The sequence below is a fragment of the Telopea speciosissima genome, chromosome 4, assembly GCF_018873765.1.
Source record: "Telopea speciosissima isolate NSW1024214 ecotype Mountain lineage chromosome 4, Tspe_v1, whole genome shotgun sequence".
NCBI lineage: Eukaryota > Viridiplantae > Streptophyta > Magnoliopsida > Proteales > Proteaceae > Telopea > Telopea speciosissima.
In genome coordinates this window covers 7786109-7810049 of record NC_057919.1, presented here as the reverse complement: position 1 = coordinate 7810049, position 23941 = coordinate 7786109, and the positions used below count along the sequence as shown (strand labels likewise).

The window sequence follows — 23941 nt, the reverse complement described above, 5'->3', positions numbered from 1 at the left end:
GAGAATAATTTGAATATTGCAGAAAATAATCAATGAAATTGGGTCTTCATACTGAACCAAGAACTCATGGGGTATGTAAGGTCTCACAGGATTGATAGAGAGGCCAAATTCTTAACATTTTGATCTTAATATTCCCCTTTCATTTTCAAGGAATGAGGAATTAACAATAGAAGTCAGAAGGGGGCTTACACCATTTTCAATATGCTCATCAATGGACTTTGTTGATGTCACTTGTATAGATGTCTGATCTTGATCATCTGCCTTGAGAAGGTAGGATTCATTGTTGGCATCAAAATCGTCGTTAGGCTTCCTTGACAATGATCCCTCGGCTTCTTGAATTGCTTTGTATGTTAATGCAGAACTTCGTACAAGATGGAAAGTGTAAGTCCAAATGTACAATCCTCCAAGCTGCATCATAAGAAAGAAAAGTTCTGAAATGTTTACATTTTCATGGTTAAGTAAACTTGACATTTGAAGTTTTAACCTTTGAGATTAGACTTTAGCTAAATTATTGAGCCAAAGAATTGCCTTACCGCCATGGAGAAAGATACATAGGAGAGTGCCACAGTGCTGCAAATATTACGATCACCAAATGGGCTGCCTTCCTCATCACAGATTGCAGGGACAACTATCAACAGAAGGTTTCCCAAGTTTCCTGATTAAATGAAAATGTTATTGCAAGCAAATAAGGATCCCAAAACATATGAATTACTCTCAAAGAAAGGACTGAAAAATACAGTAACTCTGAGTCAACTAATTTACCTGCTGAACAAGTTGCAATGATGAGACCTTCCAGATATGGTTCTGGTTTCAATATTTTCACAACAATCCATCCAAGTATTCCTCCAAACAAGAAGGTCAAACCCATATTGACAGGCATGAACCACCTAAAGAAATGATCAAACATAATGGAGTTTGAGAATCCAATCAAAACTCCATTAAAATGCAATGGTATGTTGGAGGGTTCAATCCAAGTATAAAGACACCAAGGACCTGAACAAACCGATGTGAGATCATAACTCTGTAACTCCCAACATCTCAATTTATTTGAATAACTGAGAGTTGAGAACAAATCTGAGCTACATCTTGTATAATGATCCTTATTAAAGAGATTATCACCCTTTGGTTCTATGAATTTTACTATTTTGATAAGTTTAGCTTACCATGTAATGATGTCTTGGAGGTTAACAGTCTTAGATAGACTTGCAAAGATGAGTGAAGGAGTGAAGATCATGAAAACAATCTACATTGGCCCAAAATGTTTATCATCAGAACCAGAGATTTCAAATCAAAATTCCAAACAATTAGATTATGAGTAGTGATCGAATGTAATGCAAAGTGTTATACCTTGTTCAAGTATCTTCGAGCATCCGCATGTAAAAGGTTTAAGTACTCGGTTGCCATGAAAGCTCCAAGAATGCTGATGAGAAGAACCTGCAACACTGGCATTGCTGCCACTTCAAGGAGTGTAAAGAACCCCATTCTTTATCTTTTTTCTCCCTTTCTGCTTCTGTTCTTAGTTCTTATTACTGATCTTTCTCTGTTTCTCTGTATCTGCTGTTTGAGTGAGGCTCTTAATTCTTATCGTTGGACTGGTGATTTGAGATGGGTGTGATTTGTATTTCTTCAAATCCTCTGAATCTGCTCCAACTGAAGTTTTGTTTTGATCAAATAGCAGTTGGGGACACTTTATTGAAAAGTCTAGTAGAAGAGTAGGAAAATCCTGAGCAAGCAAGAATAGACAGAAACTCCACTTTTTAGTTGGTTACCACAAAGTTACAAACATGTAATTTAATTGGTAATCATTGATTTAACCTCTTTCAATCTCAGCCATTGAATTTCTTACGTGAGATCTGATGAGACGGTTATCTCTCTCAAGAGAGTCGAACTCATGATCTCCTAGAAGCCTCATTTCATCGATAAGACATCAGCCAACTGAGCAAGTAGTTGTCTGATTTTCATCCTCTCAACTGCGATGTATTGCCTAGTGCACCACACTAAAGAATCTAATCTAAAAACATGGGCAATAACGTCCTTTTATCCTTTCAAGTCTTGGGTGGACGGTTGGATTCTAAGTGTGGTGCACTGCACTGCACTTGAGAGGATAAATTTTCGTAGTTATATTTGACCCTTAAACTTCACCAGAGAGTCTAAGACGCTAGGCCAAGTGGCTATCATCCAAGAAAAAGACATGAACCCCCAAACCAAGTGGTTGGAGAATGGATCATCTGCACATACATGTAGATGTGAGAGGTAACCACTTGTCCTTTTTGTTTTCGTTAATACCCCTCCTCCCCTTGTAAATAGCAAAAATGAGACAATACCTCTCACGCGTACATGCAGAAGAATTGGACTCAAGTGGTTGGCCCATTTTATTGTTTATGATACGATTTAAAAGAGTACTTTACATTTTATGATTGGTTACAACTTCTTGTCCCCGAATTGGTGAACTTATGAAGTTACAGCCTTCTTTTGATTGTCTCTTGTATTATTTTTAAAAATTATTTAATAAAAAACTTAATATAAGGGGAAAAAATTTAAATCTTGAAAGTTTTTTGATGCAGTATTTAATGTAGATTTTATGTGAAACAACAAGATTTACCCTCATTTATCTCTAACGGGCCAAAAAATTAATTTCTTAATTCACCTCTTTGGTTATAAATAAGATTTTGCAATATTTATGATTAATGGGTCTGGTGGGCCTTTAATTCTCCAAGAAAGGAGGAAATTCATTCTAAGTCTCATTTTTGAGGAAAAAAATCCTCTAGAGTGCCCTAATCTGGAGGTGCATTACAGTGTGGATCTGAGAGCTCGACATGTGGAAGATGCAACATCCAACGGTGCCAAGCTCAAGAAGAGAGAAAAGAAAGAGAAAAGACAAAAAAAAAAAAAAAAAAAAAAAACTGTCTTGCATCGAACTTGCACCACTGGATGAAGCTTCTTCCATGTGTCGAGCTCTCAGGGGGCTGCACTGCAGTGCACCACCAGATTCCCGCATTGCAGAGGATTTCGATATTCATAATTATTTCAAAAGGTGGTTTTAATTTGAAAAGGTGTCTGGTATGATTTGCACCATATTTACGTGAAATTGAAACCAATTCAATAGAAATCTTTAAATAATTGAGGAGCTATTTCACCTATTTGAAAAGAAAATTTCAAGTATATAAGGAGGGTAAAAATGTCAACAAAAAATTCAATACGGTGGTTGTTATGCGGCAATACCACCATCGAATTTAGTTTTACTTTCTTGAATTTCTGGGCCACCATAACTAACACATAACTAAACTCCTATGATTAGTCATTTGAGTATTTACCAAAAAAAAAAAATTGATTAGTAAATTGAGCTGGGGCCCGTAGGCCGTAGGGAGGGTGTCTTTAACTAGACCGGTCTTGAAACAATAATTACAGCTTAGCCCATGCACCAACGTGGGGATCAATGGGAGTGCACATCCAAGCATCCAATATGGGGGGTGAGGTTGTCATTTCGTCACCCATATGTCTGGGTGTAGGGGATGCAACTACGCGGCCTTCTTTTTCTCATATTATATATAGGGAAAAGAACGCTACCAGGTTGGTGCAGTGTACGATCCCTGCACCCAGACACAAGAGCCGTGCGAAAAGACCGTACGCACCCCCATGAAAAGTAAAAAATTCTTGAGAGTGCGACGGTAATTTCATGTAGCCTTGTGTTTAGGCGCATGGGCTACATGCCACATGCGACTAGGTAGCATTCTCTTTCCCATATTATATATGGGGAAAAGAACGTTGCTTGATCGTGTGGCTACTAACTGTGCCATTAGCTGGGCCAATGACAACGTGCGAATGAACATCGATCATCAGGGGCGGGTTGGTCTTTTCACGTAAGGCGCAACCAAGCATCATTCTTCTCCCATTATATATTTATATATACCAGGCTGAGCTCAACGAGGCCCGACCCAACTCTACTCAGGGTTTGAAAAATCTCAACCATAGCCCAATCCAGGCCTTGTCGGGCTCACTGGGCCTATATCTTTGTAACTTTTGCCTAGTTGTAATATTTGGGAAAAAGTTCTCTGTCCGAGAGTGTGGCCTACGCCAGCACTCCGATGAGTCTATCTCTCTCCTCCCCATGTGAAAAGACACCTCTACCCCTTTTTTTTAAGGAGGAGAGAGATAGACACCTATGCCACACTCCCGTACAGAAAACTGCTTTCCTTTTTATTTTCTCATCAAAAAAAAAAATAAAAAAAATGTCATCATCTATCTTGGGTCAAAACACCAATGATTGATTAGAAGAAAGAATTAAAAATTCCACATTTCTACTCTCCATATCCCTCTTCTTTTCCGCTTACTTCATTGACGAAGGAGGAAGCAAACAAGGAACATTAATTAGCTGCTCTCTCTGATCAATATTAATAATAACTAATAACAGATTAACAGAGGGTAATAAGAAGCCTTCCTGTACAGAACCTAATCCACCACACTCCAGAACTCCCTTTAATCTTCCTTTAAATTAAAAACAAAAAAAAAAAAAAAATTCCTTTTTTTCCCCTTAATCTTCTTCTTTAGAGGTAGAATGAACCCAAAAGACAAACATAATCAATCTCAGAAAGCTGTACTACTAAAACCAAAACTAAAAAAGAAGAACAAAACAAAACAAAAAAAAAAAAACATAAGAAGATTAGAAGAAGAGTGGGGAGAGAATTAAGAACGAACCTGGAAATGGAATAGAGTGGTGGAGATAGATGAGCCGAAACCGATATGGGCGGAGAAGGTGGAGGAAGAGGGAAGGAGGGACCTTGAGGATGTCTTAGAAGACAATAAGCCATCAGATTTACTCGTCTTTCTTCTTCAGACCCACCCAATTAATAATGTCTCATCTCCTCCTACAATGCCAGACATATATCTGCTGAGACTCTCACAGAGAGAGAGAAGGATGCTTCACGCCATCACGTTTATATAATGTATGAGGCACTCGTAGTAAATACTATAACATATAAGGGCATTAAATGAGAATATTACATGAGCAGCAGTCTGTAGAGAGAGAGAGAAATGTAAATACTCTAAAATTCAATTATTATTATTATTATTATTATTGCAAATAAGCAGAAAACACTCAGGACGTCACTATAAGAATGTGATAAATAAGAAACATCTTTTTTACATAATTTTATGGAGAAATTGAGCGTTAACCCTACGTCTCGAAAGGGGGGAAATGACCGGACCCACCCATGTGAAAGGCGAAAATACCCACCCTATTGATACCTCTACATGTGCACGGCTAGTGGGTCACGCTCCCCATAGAAAACTCTTCCCTTAATTTTATTTAGGAAGAAGGTTAGGTATGTCAGAAGCTTTCGATAAGCTAACGACCGACACTAATCACAGCAGGGGCTGGACAAAAGAGGGCAAGAGGAGAAGGGATCGAAGATGGAAACCACCATGTGGGTCCAACCTCTGGTGTATTCCATCTGTATGCCTTTGACGCATTCTCGTTCGAGAACCTGATCCCAACTCGAGCAAGGGGGTCTTTTCAAAGGAGATGAGAGAATTTGACACATGCTAGTCACCTTGGCGGCATGCCCAAACTACTTCTTTTTATTTTTAAGATAAAAAAGAACATTGTCTAGTCACATGATTTTGCACCAATCACAGGAGCGTGCAAAATTACCACCTCATCCCATGAAATCAAAAATTACATCAATATTGATGCCTTTATACATCATCAATTCCATCATTGTATCTGCACCGGTGCAGGGCAAGGACCTTTATTTGTTTCATTTTTCCAAGTTCCTCTAATAGAGGGGGGGCGGAAATGAACACCCTACCCCAGCTCGAACAAATTGCCTGGGTGGGATCTATCCCCTCTATTAGAGGAACTTGGAAAAATGGAGCGGACAGCAAATGGAGCAGATAAAAATACCTAGGGGCTAGGCCTCTAGTCCAACACGTATATCACACCTCATCTTCTTTTATCTGTCACGAGTCATGACAGTGTAACACCTCAGCCCTTCGTTGGACCCCTTCCACACCAGTCCAGTTCCTGTACCGTCCAAATTAGACTCCCCCATCATTAAAATGACGCCAGACTAATTAATTAAATAAAAACAAAAAAAAAACCTTTCCAATACTTAATTTCTAATAATTTCAAGTTTTCAACATAAAAAACCAAAATTCATACTCAAAAGGGAATCTTTTGGACCTCCAATTGTAGCCTGAACCAATCAAGGCTAGGGTTCCCAAATTTAAATTCTACCTCAATGATTATGAACGGAATGACGTCTACTATTTAGAGATCGGACCCCATGGATATGGACCGTTTTTAAATGGACAATCCATCCGACCCGCCTAAATTCCCACGTTTTCACAGCTAAAGGATGGATAGTGACCATTGGATTAGATTTCAGGTTTTTTTTGTTTTGTTTTGTTTTGTTTTGTTTTGTTTTGGTAAAAAGATTTCAGGTTTATACTCTTATTCGATGAGCTCATATATTGTTGGGGAATGAATGAGCAACTACGGACTACGAAGAAGAAATCAAATAAACAAAGAATTTAATGTGGTTCGGTATGATCGCACGGAATGCCTACATCCATCCAAAAGAATCAGAGATTTTTCACGAAGTCAGAAATTATAATTTTTACATAATTATAATTTTACCCATGTATATGTAATAGATCCAAAACAAGTGTTAAATATATATAAGCCCAATAATAGTTATGTGGACTACTTCCAAGTCCCAACATATATCACCTTTTTGTCTTTTATATTATGGAGAAAAGTGGGAAGCAACCTCTCCACGAAGTAGGGTAAGACTGCATATATTATGACCCTCTCCAGACCCTGCATTGGTAGCAGCCTCGGGCATTGCATACACCATTTTTTATGGAAAAAAAAAATTGTCAGGTCTAGTGATTTTGTGCTAGCATGGGGGCCAATGGGAGTGTACACACAAGCATCCAATAAGGGAGGGCTCATGGGGTCGGGGTGGTCATTTTACCCTCCTTGCATCTTGGTAAAATGCTCTTGATGTTGGCACCAAAGGCTACGTTAACATCTTTTGTTTATTTTTTTTCCCTCTCTTCTTGACAGTCTCCCTATTTACGGGCCTTCACATTATTTGTTAGTCCTCACTTACTCAAAGAACCCTCTTGCTTTCTTATTTATTGAAAAAAATTAACAAGATTGAAGATGGAAGCATTTTCTCCATAATTTGGTGCTAGTTTGCTATTAACATCCATGACAAATATCATTTCATGAGACAAATTTAAATTGGAATTAGGACAAAGTGTGGTTTTTTTTTTTTTTTTTTTGATGAATTATCCAAAACAGTAAAGGATCAATGGGCACTAAATACTCAATCTATAAAATTAAAGAGCAAAAAATCGTTGTCTGGTCATGTAGCCCCTGCACCAACATGGGGGTCAATGAGAGTGTGCATAGGGGCATTAATATAGAATGAATTTTTTTATTTCACGAGGGTGAGATGGGAATTTTGCACGCTCCTGTGTTTGGGCGCAAGATCCACGCAATTAGACAGTGTTCTGTTTCTCAATTAAAAAAAAAAAAAAAAAAAAAAAAAAACAGAAAAGACAAAAATTCCTCCAAGGCAGCATGGAAAGGAATATTTTAACACACCTAAATATATTTTGCAGATGTGTAGCATGAGATTTCTGGCTATTGGATATCTAGAGAATAATATTGATTGGTCATATATTAAATTTCAGAACTTAATTTAAATTCAATCAAATATCTTCCCATGTATTAGCATATATCCTCATATTTTTATTATTGGTGAAGCCTGTTTAATCTAGGAAGTACACTTGAATCTTCCCCAATGAGAAGCTTGTCTGGTCCTCTATGAGCTCTATCACATGGACTAACCCATATACTATCATGTGACAAATAGTGAAGCGTTATACTTTATTAGGCATAATGACAGGGAAAAAGACCTTAATTTCAATTGGATTGAACTTGTACAAGTCAACAAAAGACCTTGAGATCTACCTATCTACAAATTTGGACCCCATCTGAATTGTCACATGACAGATATTCATATGCTTATTTGGAGATTCCTTTCCAAATTGCCAATTAGAGCACCCTCTCCAAAAAATAATAATTATCTATCGATGCAACATGGGTAACCCAATCCCAGCCCAGCTAGTCCAAGTTTGGTATGTCAAGTGATATCAAACTGGTCATTCTAACTTGCACCCTGCCAATTCATTGATTAGCAATGCAAGTTGCAACCACCGTTTATTCTTATTTCAGGGTTGGATTTCTATTATCGACAGAATCAAAATCATTCCGGAATATTGGCACTATGATTCTCACATGGTGTTTTGATTAATATTTAAATTAATTTGATATATGTTGTCTATATCATCATCCAATCATGCGAGGATAAATGTTAATCTAATATAACTTTTCTATAGATAAAATAGAATATCGATTATACATAGTGAAAAGAAATCCGAATGAGTTCCACATTAGACGCAATGTCATGAAGAAAAATAAGTAGTTTGGATATGGATTGTGGAATGCATCAAACCGCTTGAGAGAGATGGACTATGGAGATTACCGTGGAGGGAACCAAATCCTTGATATTGATAAATATACTCCAATTACATTGATGTCATCTTATGGTGTTTACCAAAGAAAAATCAAGAAGCTTAAGGTTGTTTGACCATTAAAAGGGAATTTTAAGTTTACAATTAAACACGTAAATTATGAGGTTTGTGATGTAACTACGGCAGCCAAATTATGACTTTCTTTAATAAAATCCAAATCAAACTGATATTTGTATCTTATGATCATCTATAACTGATAATATAAACAACTACATAAACAATTAAGATAGTCAATGAAGTTACAAGTTATTAGTGGTGGTGGTGGTGGTGGTGGTGGTGGTGGTGGTGGTGGTGGGGGGGGGGGGGGGAGCAACCTAAGAATGAGTCCTGACACCTTTCAATAGGCATTTGCTAAGTTTTTTTTTGTCCCCCTCTCAGCTATCTTGATCATGTAGGACTCATTTGGATTATACCATTTTATATGCTCGTCATTGGTGCAACGTGGCATATTCAGTTCATAATGTTGTAGGGATCCCTCCCCTTTTTGTTAAATACATACTATATTAGTTATATCATCTTAGACTGAGTTTTCCCACATCTATGGTTAAGGAAGAATCCCTTGACCATGGGGGGTTATTATTGTCGGATGGGCATGGGGAGAAGTACACTCGACCCCATACACAAGAGTCTCATTGTATGATCATATCAGTGGTGGAGTGGGGATTCTTCCCACTATACTAGAGAAGGAAATCTTTTGCCTACCATTTTTAGCTAGATTCATGGTTGATGGGGTTGATATGCTTAACAAATCGAATTGTTTATTAAATGATTAATATGGTGCATCTTGTTGTGACTAAGGCTGATAAATGGTGAAGTTTTGATTTAAACGGTTTGATTTGGTATAGTGAGTAGAAACTGAAATTATCCATTTATTAAAGGAAGGTTTCGATTTTCTGATTTTACATAATTTTGGGTTCGATTTTGCGTCCAATTTGAGGTACTAGGTTCATAAATGATCCTTAAACAGTTTCAGTCTCGCTTTTATGACTTTGGAAGTCGAGAAGAAACAAGACGAAGATGGAACGAAGATGTAATAAGTTCATAGACAGTTTATTAAATGGTTCAGTTCATATTCGGTATACCATTGGTTTAACGATTGAACCATTTAATAAACAATTTCATTTTAAAACTAGAACCGAGCCATTTATTAAAACAGTTGGAATGATTCCAATTCAAATGCTTCGATTATGGATTTGGTTTTAACACTCTTAATTGTAATCAAAGAGGTGAATTGAGAAATCGTAACCTTCTTTTAATTACGCACCCTTGTCTTATTCCTCGAAGTTCTTTTAAGTCTAAGGGTAAAAAAAAATAAAAGATTTATGCCATACTAACAAAAAGAGCAAAAAAACCAAGATTACAATTTATTTTTTTACCAACTTTGATTGTAATAAGATTTTATCAAAATTAACAGCAAATTCAGGTCAACTAAATTTAAATAAATCTTATAAACCCATGTCTTCCTAATCATTTAAAGCCAAAGTCATTTTCAACCTTCCTTGTACGCTATCAATTATTTTAACTTGAATCCTTTTTCTTTCTCTCTGGTTTATTTGCTAGTCTTTTATTGCACATAATTGAAGCATTTACTCCCACCATATCGGCACTTATATTGATCCATCTCGTAATGTGTTCGCTTGATGACCTAATTTCCAGTTTTATTCTTATTAGTCTTGGCAATCATTCATACCATCATCTGATTTCGTAAATTATAACCAATCTTATAGATATATTATGAAACCCTTTAGCTTTTAGTGGAAATGTCAACGATATAGAGTTTGTAAAACACGTTTTATTTGATCATATCTTATTATTTTCTTTGAAAAATAACATTGGAAAATCACTTCTCCATTTCATCTCTTCAACTTTAATTCGATGTAGAAACATTACTTCTATCTTTTCTCCTCCTAAAAAATGATAGAACTAAGACTAGTGTGAGTACTGAGTACAATCAAGATGGGAAAGGGCAAGAGATCGCTACTTGGTTGTATGGCTCCTGCACCAGCATGGGACCAATGAGAGCGCATAAGGGAAATATTATGGCAAAAAGGTCTTTAAAAAAATTCACCGCTACAATAAACAAAAGTATTGAAGGTCAACAAGAAAAATAGAGATTACTAGCACCAAAAGTTGCCTTCTGACTATATTAAGATTCAAAATGTTATTGGATACTCTTATAAAATAAATGGCAGGCCTTCAAATAACGGCTTCAATTTCGTCTGAGGCCACGGCCACTCCATTTGGGGTGTCTTCTGCGCGGAGCTGAGATGAAACATCATCAATGGCTGAGTTCAGCTGTGCAATCTTCTCTGTTAATATCTTTCGTGTCTTCTGTTGATGTCAATTGGATTATACAGAGCAATGTCAGTGAATATTTCAAAGGAAGCAAGATTGAACATATGTCATGCAGCAAGACCATAGAAAGTGTTAACTAACAGATATCTGAGATGTTCTTTGCCCTTTAGAGTGCAGAATAGTAACCATAAAAGAGTGAAAACAAAAACATACTTGCCCTATAAATCCTATCTACTTCATATTGGATCTGTTGCGTATGGTGTTTCCAAGGTTATATGCTTGGTGATGAGTGCTGATTATTTTTCCTTTATTCCGACAATGCTATGAATTCATCTTAAGCACCAGGTTTTCAGATTCTTTCCCCTTTTTTTCCCCCTAGGTAAACTGGTTGGTGTAACTACTTTTTAATCATGGGTAGTAAACTGCATTTAGACATCCCAAATACTCCGATGGCATTATGCTTTTCTGCAACGCACTTGGTATAAATGAGTTTAACAAAGCAGGAGTTGGGTTTAACAAGAATGGTTGCAACAGTACTATAAGAAGAGCAATAATCAAGAAAAAGGGGGGGGGGGGAGAGAGAGAGAGAGAGAGAGAGAGAGAGAGAGACATAGGAAATCAGACCAGAGAGTGAAGAATACAAGATAGAAGTTGAACCAGCGAGGGTAAGAGAGAGAGGAACACACATGGCCAAGGCTAAAACAACAGCACCACTTTAAACCATACTTTACTCTGATTCCTAAATAATTAGGGGCCAATCGGGTGGATCTGTTTCGACCAATCAGTCTTTGCAATGTTACCTATAAAATCATCTGCAAACTCGTAGCTAATAGGCTCTGGCCCCTATTGCAGTGTTTTATATCTCCACTTCAGGTGCCTTTTGCCAAGGGGCACCAGATAACAGACAATATCATCTTGGCCCAAGAAATTTTCCATTTCTTAAATCATAAAAAAGGAAAAACTGGTTATGTGTCCATGAAGATTAAGTCTAAAGCATATGATCAATTTGAATGGGGTTTTGTGTTGCTATCCTGAAAATGATGGGCTTTAATAACCGTTGGTGTGATCTTGTATCACTCTGCATTCTTCTTGCTCCTACTCTATTAAGCCAATGGTTCAACCTTTATCATTTTACCGCGTCTAGAGGCCTCCGTCAAGGTGACCCTCTTTCACCCTATCTCAGTAAAGCTTGTTTGGATAAAGGAAGCAAAACTGGTTAAGTTTCCATGAAGATTTAGTCTAAAGCATATGATCAATTTGAATGGGGTTTTGTGTGTGCTATTCTGAAAATGATGGGCTTCAATAACCATTGGTGTGATCTTGTATCACTCTACATTCTTCTTGCTCTTACTCTATTAAGCCAATGGTTCAGCCTTCTATCATTTTACCCCGTCTAGAGGCCTCCGTCAAGGTGACCCTCTTTCACCCTATCTTTTCTCCTAGTTATGGAGGGGTTGTCCCACACCTAATGCCTGCTCAAGAAGATGGTCTTTAAAGGCATCAGAATAGCTTGAACTGCACCAATCATTTCTCATCTATTTTTTACCGATGATTGCTTTATATTTTGTTGAGCCATTGAAAACGAACAAACGATCTCTTATCCAATAAATCTATCCTTGATCTTTTTGAGGACATGTCGGGTCTAATGGTTAATCTTGATAAGAGTTTCCTCCATTTCAGTTCTAATTGCTCTGATTCCATCCGCCAATCCCTTTATAGGCTTCTAGGCTTTAAACAACTTCCTATTGGAGCAAAATATGTGGGTACAAAATTATTTGGGCCTCGGTCTGGGTCATCGTCATTTCAGGATGTTGACAAATTAGAAAGTAAGTTGGCTGGACGGAAAATGAATTTACTCTCACAGGTCGGACGTACCACAATAATTAAATCTGTTCTTTCCTCCATTCCAACTAATCACATGGCTATTCATCATTTCTCCTTTTCTATTTGTCATAAACTTGACTCAATACAAATAGATTTCTGGTGGGGTCATTCCCTGACTATACGCAAGGTTCATACCATCTCCTGGAATGTTGTGTCAACCCAAATCTCAAGGAGGATTGGGTTTTCACCCTTCCATCATCTCTCCAACCCTCTCTACCCTTTACTCCCAAGTTGCTGAATTAAGGGACTCCAATGGTGATTGGAATCTTCCTCTTCTCCCCTATCTCTTTCTCCCTGATATTGTTACCTCTATTATCAAGGTAAAACTTTCATCGGTTGTCACAACGGATGAACTTTTTTGTCCCTTTTCTAAGACTCGGCAATTTTCCACTAGAATTGTTGCTTCTTGTCTAGCTAGTCTTCATTCTAACTGTTTTCCTCCTATCCCTCCATTTCAACCTTCTATTTGGAATCTCTTGTGGAAATTAAAGATGCACCCCAAATTTAAACAATTTCTTTGGAAATGCTGCCATAATGGTCTTCTTACTAGAAGTTACCTAAACAAATTATTTCCTGTAGAGACCAAGTGTTTAATGTGTCATGATGCTGGGGAATCCCTTTGGCATCTAGTTTCTGAATGTTCCTTTTCTCGGCTCATTTGGTTTGTTAGCCCTATTGGTTTGCATATCTCTTCTCTTTCGACTACTTCTTTTTCAGCCCTATTTTCTAATTCTTTTTTTTTAACTTTTCTTTCCAATTATGGTATTAAAAATTTTTTGGAAGTTGGTTCTCTTATTTTATACATTAATTTGGTTGGAAAGAGATCGTATTTTCATGAACAAGATCGCCCAAACCCCCATTGTGTTCTTTCCCATATTTATCAATGGATTGCGACCTTAAATTATAATCCAACATCCTCACATTTTGCAGCATCCTGTCCAGGGCTTGAAGAGTCCACTCCTCCCCTAGTTCTTTATCAACCTTTTTCTATGAAATCAGTCACCCAGATGGACAAACGTTATTACTTACTGATGGGAGTTTTCATCCTGCATCTAAGGAAAGTGGGTGGGCTTCCATCTTATTTCTAAATAAAGAGCTATTTGTTTTCTCTTTGATTATGGTACGCTAAATTCTGCAGATGAAGCAGAAGGGAAGGCAATCGAACAGGGCGTTCGGACAGCAAACCTAACTTTGTGGCTAACGAAAAAGAACTTTTGTATCTGGCCCTGGCAGCTCCTTCATCTTCTATTCTCTACTACTTCTCTTTTTGAGTTTTTTGATTCGGTGATTGTAAATAAGGTTAATCGGGACGTAATTTGGCCAGCACGTGCTTTAGCTAATAGGGCTAGATCTACAAAATCTGCTTATATGGGTGTAGGTAATGTCTCTGAGCACTCTACAAGGTAAACTATTCCATTCTTCAAATCTCTATCCCATCGATGGGTGATGACTTCTTAGTTCTTATAAGACTCCGAAAACATAAAATTAGCAACTAAAAAGAAATAGAAACTGCAGTAAACTAGGTAACTAAATAACAACCAAATCTCCTATGCATACCCAACTTCCCTCAAATAAATATAAGATTGCAAAAAATCCAAATCCCCTACATCATCCTACGGGTAACTGCATCAGATTCCTTCTCCATACAGTTAGATGAGAAACCTAACACATCCTTCCTTTTCTTTCTTCTATTTCCATTCACTTAAGGCCAGATTCTGATTTTCTTTTTCTTTCCATCCTTGGCCATGCAACTTTTAGTTTCTGTTTTTTCTCTTTTACTTCTATTTGGATCTTTAACCATTGTTAGTTTTCTTCCATCTGTATTTTACTGCCAATACACTTTTCAGTTCAATCCATTGGTTCCCTGTTTGATGTCTAACATTGACTGCTGTTCAGCGGTGCTACTACCTTAGTTTCTATTTTCCTACATGTTACTAAGTCTGGTTCACTTGCTATTTCAGTATTACTTAGTTAATAAATCTCTTCCATGATTCTATTTTGGTTATTACTTACTATTCTCTGTTTAGTAGCTAATTTCAGTACTTTCTAAATCTTATTTCCTGTTTTCAGCAACTTGCTATTTTGGTGATCCTTTGATTTATTTAAATCTGACCGTTGGATTGACTCCTAATTTTGCTAAAACATTCTTTATACCAGCTATGTGTTATAGGTGAAGCCTGATCTCAGTCCAGAAAGTGCAGTGGGGATCTTCGGAGGGCCGTTTCGGCTTCGAAAAGTGCCAAAAAGACCTAAAAGTGCATATATCAGCACCGCTGGCCTGACTCCTGTAGAGCTCATCGAGACCTTCAAAATGATATGTATTTTGACATATGTTCAATTCTGGTCCGACCCAAACCGGGTGGTCTTTTTTGGGTGTCTAGGGGCATTTCTGTACTTTTCTGGGTTTGGGCTTCCTATATAGTGTTCTTATCTCGTTGAGACGACGTATATGTGAGATTTGAGGGTTTGTAATATTCTTCAAAGAAGTGGTGAAACCATATTCTATCGCTGGCCGTGGATGTAGCCTACCTTCTTGGGGATGAACAACATAAAATCTTTGTGTTGTTTGTTTGTTCTTCTCTTCTTTTTCGTTTTCTTCTGCAAATCCCATTTCTGGGCGTTGTTTTTCTAACACTATGCCCTTCGACCTGAACTTGAACCAAACCTGATGACCAGCTGTTCTAGATAACTGCTGGTTATTCTAATCCCAACCATTGGATAATTAGATAGCAATTACATGCTTATAACCAACACTATCCTGCTACATGTACAAGTTGTGCACTGTACAAACAAGGTAAGATTTCCCAACCAAAAGCATCATCTTGGAACTGTGGGCAACCAAACTTATCAAAGCTAAAAAAGATCCCAGATCAAAGACAAACAGATCAAAATATTATCTGTGTATCAATTATCACACAAATGTCAGCTTCTCAGAAATGTCTCTACCATAGTCTACCAGCAAGTGGACAAGCATTGAGAACAGAGAAGTGAAAGCTGTATAAAAAATAAAGTGGAGCTCATGTGAAGCTGATGATAAATTAAAGAGGAAGTACTCACCTCCAAAGCTTTTTCTTCATCATATATAAATTTCGGAAGCTTCCTCATCAAATCTTTTCTGTCAGCTCCAGCTAATGCCTTGCTGATCTGTAAGTCAATATGATCTGTCAGCTAGTGCCTGCTTATATCACATGCCTACTTGAGTAATGATACATCATCCAAGCATCCAAACAGTGTATTAATCCACCAGGATGCTGCCTGCAGTTTTAAGCTTGACCATAAAAAGAGTGGGCCCACAATTGGAATATTTGAGGGATGGGCATGTGCAGCAATGGAAGCTTCAGATGATTTACATAAAATTCTAGTCTCCACAATTTATTCAAGTCCTGTATATGGGGCTGAATGCTCCAGTATTTCTATTAAAAAAGCAGACAACTAGAATTGCCCCTAATATAGCAGAGAATTTAATGAAAAGATACCTAAAGGTGAACTAATAACTTACCAATTAGCAGTTCGCAAGAAAATGTTAGAATGAAAAACATATGATTTATAGCATCAGAAATTGCACTAATAAGACCCAACAACATGAACTGAACCCAATGACAACAGATACATATGGCAGATAAACCATAACATTACCTGAGGTGCATATATGCAGCCTAGTGTTCCAACCACTATGCCTCCCAATACGAAGCCACCAATAAAGATACTTGCACTGCTTGATTTTCCACCATCACTGCATTTGCAGAAGAGGTAGGAAATTGCAATAAAAGAATCAGTGTAATTTGTATAAGAGATAAGAAATAACTAATCCTAAAGAAATGAGCAGGAGAAAGAATGTAAGCCAACAACAACAACAACTCAGCCTTATCCCAACTAAATGGGGTCGGCTAAGAAAGAATGTAATCCAAAAAATAATATTTCTGACAGATACTAGATGGAGACTGAGAATAATTTCACCAATAACACATGCAGCACAGCACCAAAAAGTTGATAAAAGGCTAAAAGCTGACCAAACAGGGCATTGGCAGTGTAGCAAAAAAATGTTAAATGAAACTCAAAAGTATTAAGACACAAACAATGTTTGAATGTAAGAAAACCAAAGATATCAGAACCAAATAACATTTATATATTATTTTACATAAATTGAGGAAAAAAGAAAAAAAAATGGACCACACACCACATTTAAGAAGCTCCTTTTTAGAGAAGACAGTTCTTAGCATCCTAAAGTAAGGAAAATTTGACTGTGGCAATACAGCAGGACCAATAAAAATAAATGTATGAATATAGAAATTTATGGTACTTCATTTTTAATTTTGTCTTTTGTGGAAACTTTTGGCCTTCAAAATTGGTAGATATTATGTGAAAGTTTAGGTTCAAGAGAAATATTAGGAAGAACATGAAGTTTTCTGACGAAATTCCATAAAATGTTTATACAGACAATGATTACCTCCCCTTGGACCAAAATATTGTATTGAACAACCATGAAAGTCTTACAAATAAAGGGAGCAGAAGTACTCAGTAAAACCCATGTAAGTTGGCACTCCAAGAACTTCCATAATGGTTTCGAAGTCTTAAAACATAATGCATACAAGTGGTGCCCCAACAACTTTAATTAAATCCAACTACATCACAATGAATCACACAAAATGGGAGCGAAATATTAGCAAAAATCACACGAAATCCTCATAAACTCTATGATGGGGGGGAGATTGAAGAGAAATTAATTGGGAGTTTAATCAGTGAGGTGGTTTGAAGAGGCTTCTTTGCAATACAAAGAGAGGAAAGATAAGATTTAAGAGGATTAGGCTTAGGATTTTGTGAAAAAAAATATAGGAAATAGGTTTAAATATAAGATTTAATGCAGAACCAATTGAAGGGATTGGAGTCCGGCTGCTGGTCTGAAATTGAAGCAAGGAGAAAGAAGGGGTCTCAATATCAACGGGCTCCAATAAGGGTTTCAATGTAAGAACTAAAATGGATGATACATAAAGGTCATATGTAAGGTGCAGTTGGTACAATTTACATATGGGCATTTGAGAAATTCTGTCAGTTTTCTCTTACAAGTCATGGAGTGTTAGCACAACATAGGAAGCCGTGGAATACAGGAACTAAATATTTGATGGTTCCAGGTAACAGGGCTGAAAAGAGGAGAAAAAAGAGGAATCTGGTAGCAGGGACAGTTTTTCTAATAAAAAAATAATGACAATAGTGACAGCAGAAAGTATAATAAAAGAAGATAAATAAGTAGAACTTAAATTCTATTATTATACTTACCAGAGAAGACCTCTAGACCCCTTGAATCCACAAACCACAGAAGAGTTATACAACCCCAAAAGCATGCATAAATTTTCTAGCAGCAGAAAAATAAAATATCCCTCAAAAATGTCTGAACAGAGCAGAAAATCCTTCTAAATAATCTTTGTTTTTGTTTCTCTACTAGGACTCCTAACTAATGAACAGACCTGCGATACCATAGAAAGACACCACAATCCCTTGTGGAAAAAAAATCATTTGCTGAGACGGAAACAAGGATATCAGATTCCTACCAAGATAACTGGAAGTTCCAACCAATAAGAACCCAAATGAACCTAAAAAAAGGATAAAGGCCCAGCAGAAATTACTTGTTTTTCGAGATCCCGCTATAAGTTCTATCCATATACGTTCTGATCGCCAGTTCATACTAGATTAGACACTTGTAGTTTGAAATAAAAGAAGTCAAGATAGAACTTACATACCATGGATGAGACCAAACAAAACCAGACCAAAACAATAAATAGAGACTAAACTTAATCTGGGACTATAATTTGCTCCAAATACGAATTGGGCTCAAAGGTTCCGGAAAATTCGCGACATTTTGGGTTGTTGTGAAGAATTCAACAGTTTAAAAAAAAAAAAAAAACTCTAGAGAAAACCTAAATTAAAACACACATGCACATACACATACAAACACATTGATCCCACATCAAAGAGGAACATCTTGTCTCTCTCAAGTCCCATCTACTCTCCATATAACCCACCAAATTAACCTTTCTTGGGAGCATGTTTGAAAATTTGGATCCGCTACCAAAAGATTTTGGCACTACATTTCATGTTTGTTTCTTCTCTTAAGCCCTTAAAGTATAATTTTGATAAGAACCATATACCTACTTGTGCAGCTCTGGTTACTAAGATCATAACCACTAAAATTTATTAAATCATGTGCATTTTCATATTTTCAGTTGTTTTACTATTTTTCAGACTTAAATTATAATAGCAACAAAATCCAATTTAGTGTACCGGAGCCAACAATTTTAATGCACAAGCAGTGGGTTAACTAAATGAACATGTAGGAAAGACGAAAACATAAATGACTTGAGGAAAGAAACTACCCTAGGAAGTCCTGATTGTCCAATCATTCTGCATGTGAAACTTAAATCAAACAAAATCCAAGTTTTCAATCATAGCTGACATTAATAAAACCAAGTACAATTCTCAATGTTAAAAATTGTGGCCAAATGTGATAGGAACCTAAAACATATCCATATCTGCAACAAACTTGAAATGCAAATCACAGTAAGGCACTGAAAAAAAATAAAAAAATAGAACTATGCAGGGAAACCAAAAAAATAAAAAAGGGAATCCACAAAAATCAATAGGTAAGGAGCAAAATAAGACCTATATGCTGCCTGAACTGTAAATAGCCTTTTATGAGCTGAAAGTTTTTCCTTCCTCTGATGAATAGGAAGAAGAGTTATTCTGCTGGGGCTACCATTCAGAACAAACTGGTCTACTGGCTTCAGAGAGGAACCTAGCAGAGAAATTTGGCAGAGTTTCAGACAGTCAGATCCAAGCAAACCTCCAATTATGAAATCATGATGATCAAAATAAAAGGTAATTATGAGTGCATCACACATTGTTCCAGTTTAGCTCAGATATAAAGCCCAAACACATTTGGAACACCATGCTCCAAGAGCAAGTAATGAGCAGCAGCACCTAGGCTAGTCTCCTAAAGTTCCTTTTATATGTAGATTGGTGTGTCCTTCTTTACATCTTGAGTGAGAAACAATGCCAATTTTTAGGTTTCCTAAGTTTAATTCAAATAACATTTTTCAAAATTTTTCTTCTTTCCATAATTTTCTATTTTGAAACTCAAAACTGAATTCAAGTAAACTCAGGCCTTTCCCCAATTAAAATTGATAAAAATTTCCATGGAATTTTTGAGAACTTCTCGGCGTGACATATATATAAGAATTGAAATTACATTTAGCATACCTAGGTTCTTATGCATAAAAAGGGTGTACCCAATGCATGAGGCTCCCGCCACTAGGGTCTGGGGAGGGTCATAATGTAAGCAGCCTTACCCCCGTTTCGTGGAGAGGCTGTTTCCCGACTCGAACCCGTGACCACTAGGTGGCAATGGAGCAACCTCACGTAGGTTCTTATACATTTTCTATTGTTTTAGGGTCACAGAAATTGTGGAAAACATCATGGTACAAGATCTCGAGATCTCGTTATTATCTCGGTTTCGATGGACCTCGAGACGAGATCACAATCGATACCTAAATACTACAATATCTCGGCCGAGATGTCGGTATCTCACCGAGATCTCGCCAAACATCTTGGTCTCGTTTCAACTCGATTGAACCAGACCAACTTAAGTCTTATAAAATCCCCCCTTGGAGCCGAAATCTCACCTGTCTCGCCTCTGTTGGTTTGTTGTGAAGAGAAAACTCATACAAAGTGAAAGTTTTGTGATCTTTTGGGCAAATCTGACCTCCAACTAAAGATTGAAGCTTCAACATCTCTCTTGGGAGTTGCATTGCATCTCAAGAACACTTTTAGGTAACAATTCCTTCTCAAAAACAATTTTTTTTTACAGAAACATGATCTAACCTTCTTTTATTGACTATGAAATTATTATATGATATACAATGTCCACCGATCTATGGATTGAGCTTGATTCAACAACAACAACATGGTCATTATGATGATCCGTGATGCAGGTTCATCATAGATATTGGCTTATTTCTTTAGAAATAGGCCTAGGGTTGGGTTATATACATGTTGGGCCTCTGTTCCCAAGGATTTTCTATGTATTAGGCCACTTTAATGAGCCTAAACTAGGGGTACATAGGTTGCATACGGGATTAGCCCAATACTTAATTTATTTTTATGTTTTTAATTGAACCGATTTAAATTGGTTGCATCCAATTGGTTCAATTGGTCTAATTTAAGTGAAGTGATCCTATTGGCTAAGAGGTTCTTATATCGTATTGGCTACTAGGGAATCTTCTTTATTTTAAGTAGTTTAAGTTGTTTTAAGTCGTTAGGACTCTATTTTGAGTCTATTTCAGTTTCCTAGTCAGTTTAACTTAGCTAATAGGTTAAGGATTGGATTAGGCCATTCCTTTTTAGTGTCTAAGTCTAATTTTGAGTCTTTTATATAAGGTTCTAAGGGAGCCACGTATTGAATACGAATTTTGATTAATAAAACTCAGCTTTATGCTTGCTGCCTTTGTTGCTGTCTTTGCTCTATCGTGAGTGTGCCTTGTGAGTAATATCAAGGTTGCCTTGTGTGTAATATCAAGGTGAATGGATTGATGGACTCCGATCGACTCCTTGCATCTTGTAGATCGAGAGGTCTTTTCTTCAATTCAAGCTTCTTCAAGCTGCTGCCTTATATCTGCATTACAGTAAGTATCTTGCTGCCCTTTCCTCCCTCTTACACAAACCTGATCTATACTCTTCTTCCATCACTATTAAACCTCACTAAAATCTCCATTAAACCTGCAACTTAATTCTGCCCCTACAGCAGAATTTGAAACCTTATCCAAACCCTAGCCTCTTTACATCATTAGAACCCCCTAAGCCTGCTTATTAAAACCCTATAAGCCTTTTTCCTAGATTCTGCCCCTAGACCCTAGCTCCCACAAACAACCTATTTTCATAAGGCATCCTACCCAAAACCCTAGATTTCCAACTTCATCCAAATCAAACCAAACTTACATTAATAGACTCCTAAAAATCTACACATCATTACCAAATAAAACCCTAGCTCGAAACCCTAACCATAACCCTAATTCTGCCCTAATTAGCCTAAGCTGTCCCAATCAGCCAGCCTTGTTAAGTGATCCTATTACCCTGGCTCCTAGTGGGATTACTCCTACCTAGGACTACATTAATCCGGCCCGATACTCGTTTCAGTACTAGCTTGTATTTATTTAATCTATGTAACTATGTCTCTTTCCAAGTTTTTACAATTATGAACAAACAGTTGAACCATCATTATGTATAATTAAGAAATATGAATATGATGCCTAATGCTTAAATGGTTTATGGTTTGATGTATTTTAATTCTTAATGCTTATTTAAGTTGTTCTCTACTTTAATTAAATAAAATTCTAAATATTGTGTGGAATAGCCTAGGGTAGACCTCACGCATGCCATAGACTACCAACCTGGGTCCGTAGTCAAAGTACCATTTTTGGGTTTGAATTTGTAAAAACTAATGATTCCATTGTGTTTAGAAGGCCTAAAATAGGGTGATCGAATGTCAAGTTTCAAGACCTATCTTGGCCATATGGCCACCGAAACCAACCATCGAGTTGAGAAAAAAAAAAATACAAGATCTTGGTATATCTCGGTTTCGTGGCCTGGCGAAACCAGTGGTCGAAACCGAGATCTAAAACCTTGGAAAACATATCACTGTTTCAATCATTTCATAAGAGATGGAATAACAGAAAAAGGGGAGGGGCAAATCACTCTAAAGTAATGGGCTTGAATAAGGAAATGAGAGATAGTAACAAGTAAAACCTCCCAATCTAAAATACTAGGGATATTAGTTCATTCCACAATCATGTTAGACCTCCAATAGTAGGGGGGGTCTTATTCAACCCACAATGATTACTGCATTTTTACACCAGTTAAATTCACTGTGGGAACTTCTGACACAGTTGGAATCGTCATAAAAATTATTAATGAAAAATCTCCTGCTATCTGAGAATACAGACTTAGAATCCACTACAAAAGCATAACACATACTAAAGAAGTATTCATCACACTTTTGGGTAGGGGAATTCATGTGCAGTTGATGAATCTGCTACATTGTTAAATTACCAACAAAAAAATGACAAGGAAATGGAGCATTAAGAAACGACAAAAACAACCATGAGTTACGAAAAAACTAAATCGGTAGAGAAAAAGATCTCGAAGTAGATCACAGAAACTATCACTGGTAAAGAAATTAAAAACAGAAAGTTAGAGCACAGTTACCATTTAAGGAATGGATTCGAGGATTTCTGTTAGAAACAATCGGGTTGGCGAGAGCAGTCATCGTTGCGTGGTGCTTCAAAGATGGGAAGAGATTTTGGGATCGGGATTCGGGAGAAGGAAAAAATTGGTGTTTTCTTATTTCGGTTCGAGTTTAGTCGATGTTCGATAACATCGATGCTTTTAGATGCACTGCAAGTTCCAATTAAATACTCGTCACCAATGACTGACCAGTGCCGCTTCGAGCCTTATTTTTTGGTGATTTTGGTCCAAGTGATTTATTTTGTCGGAATCCAGCCTGGCCCATTCAGCACTTGGTCCGGTTAGTCTTATAGACTACTTGAAAAACACTCTCTCCCATAATCATAGGGTAGAAATGCTGGACTACGAATCCACGATAGCCCATCACACATGTGGCCCAGTTTGACTTTATGAACCCTCTCCAACACCATTCATTTTTTTTATTTTTTTATTTTTGGCTAAGGATCAGAAAAAATATTAATAATGAATAAAAATAATTACAATTTAAAAGAAGAAATCTGGGCAAGGTAGAAAAACAAAACAAAAAGAGAGAAGGAGATTGGACCCCATCTTCGACAATGCAATCAGGAGAACCAATCAACCTTCAAATTAATTATAAAAGCGGTATCTTGGCATCCCAAACAACGATTCAGCCCCTCTCCAGGGAGCCTTGGGAGTGCCTAGGAGGTATCCAAGGGTTGGGCAGTACCGCATATATCTCGGTACACGCCTAGGAATGTGTGCAACACAACCCAACGGTTGGATGCCCACTGACGTGCTGAGCTCTCCAGAGAGGAACTCATTCCCCCAGACAATCTCTTCTAAAATCTTTCAAGATATGATGGGAAAAAAAATTCATAAAAGGATTGAAGGTTCATATTTCATT

General features: G+C 37.1%; 2 protein-coding genes across 3 annotated transcripts in view; both read right to left on the bottom strand.

Moving 5' to 3' along the window:
- The window catches only part of LOC122659950 (protein PIN-LIKES 7-like), a 30637-nt gene extending 17449 nt beyond the window's left edge, over nucleotides 1-13188 (bottom strand). For both annotated transcript variants that reach the window (XM_043855114.1, XM_043855113.1), the window contains exons 1-6: nucleotides 13178-13188; nucleotides 1348-1529; nucleotides 1164-1243; nucleotides 763-887; nucleotides 534-655; nucleotides 190-408 (exon numbers count right to left, since the gene is read on the bottom strand). In XM_043855114.1, the coding sequence (XP_043711049.1) occupies nucleotides 190-408; nucleotides 534-655; nucleotides 763-887; nucleotides 1164-1243; nucleotides 1348-1482 (681 nt within the window). In that variant the 5' untranslated portion in view covers nucleotides 1483-1529; nucleotides 13178-13188. The remainder of the gene's footprint in view (nucleotides 1-189; nucleotides 409-533; nucleotides 656-762; nucleotides 888-1163; nucleotides 1244-1347; nucleotides 1530-13177) is intronic.
- LOC122659955 lies at nucleotides 10699-23124 on the bottom strand. The gene is made up of 5 exons (XM_043855120.1): nucleotides 23038-23124; nucleotides 19441-19573; nucleotides 16423-16519; nucleotides 15844-15930; nucleotides 10699-10938 (listed from the first exon to the last, which is right to left on the bottom strand). Exons 1-5 carry the CDS (start codon nucleotides 23096-23098, stop codon nucleotides 10804-10806), a joined length of 513 nt encoding a protein of 170 aa, XP_043711055.1. The 5' UTR covers nucleotides 23099-23124; the 3' UTR covers nucleotides 10699-10803.
- Nucleotides 23125-23941: the final 817 nt, after the last annotated feature.

Bases quoted from the DNA above. Each gene is read 5' to 3' on its own strand.
- LOC122659955 (XM_043855120.1), bottom strand. From the start codon at position 23,098: ATGACTGCTCTCGCCAACCCGATTGTTTCTAACAGAAATCCTCGAATC. The intron at 19,574-23,037 runs GTAACTGTGCTC...TTTCTCTGCTAG, and splicing joins TCGAATCCATTCCTTAAATG to GTTCCTCTCTGAAGCCAGTA. The intron at 10,939-15,843 runs GTGAGTACTTCC...TGACATCAACAG, and splicing joins ATGAAGAAAAAGCTTTGGAG to AAGACACGAAAGATATTAAC.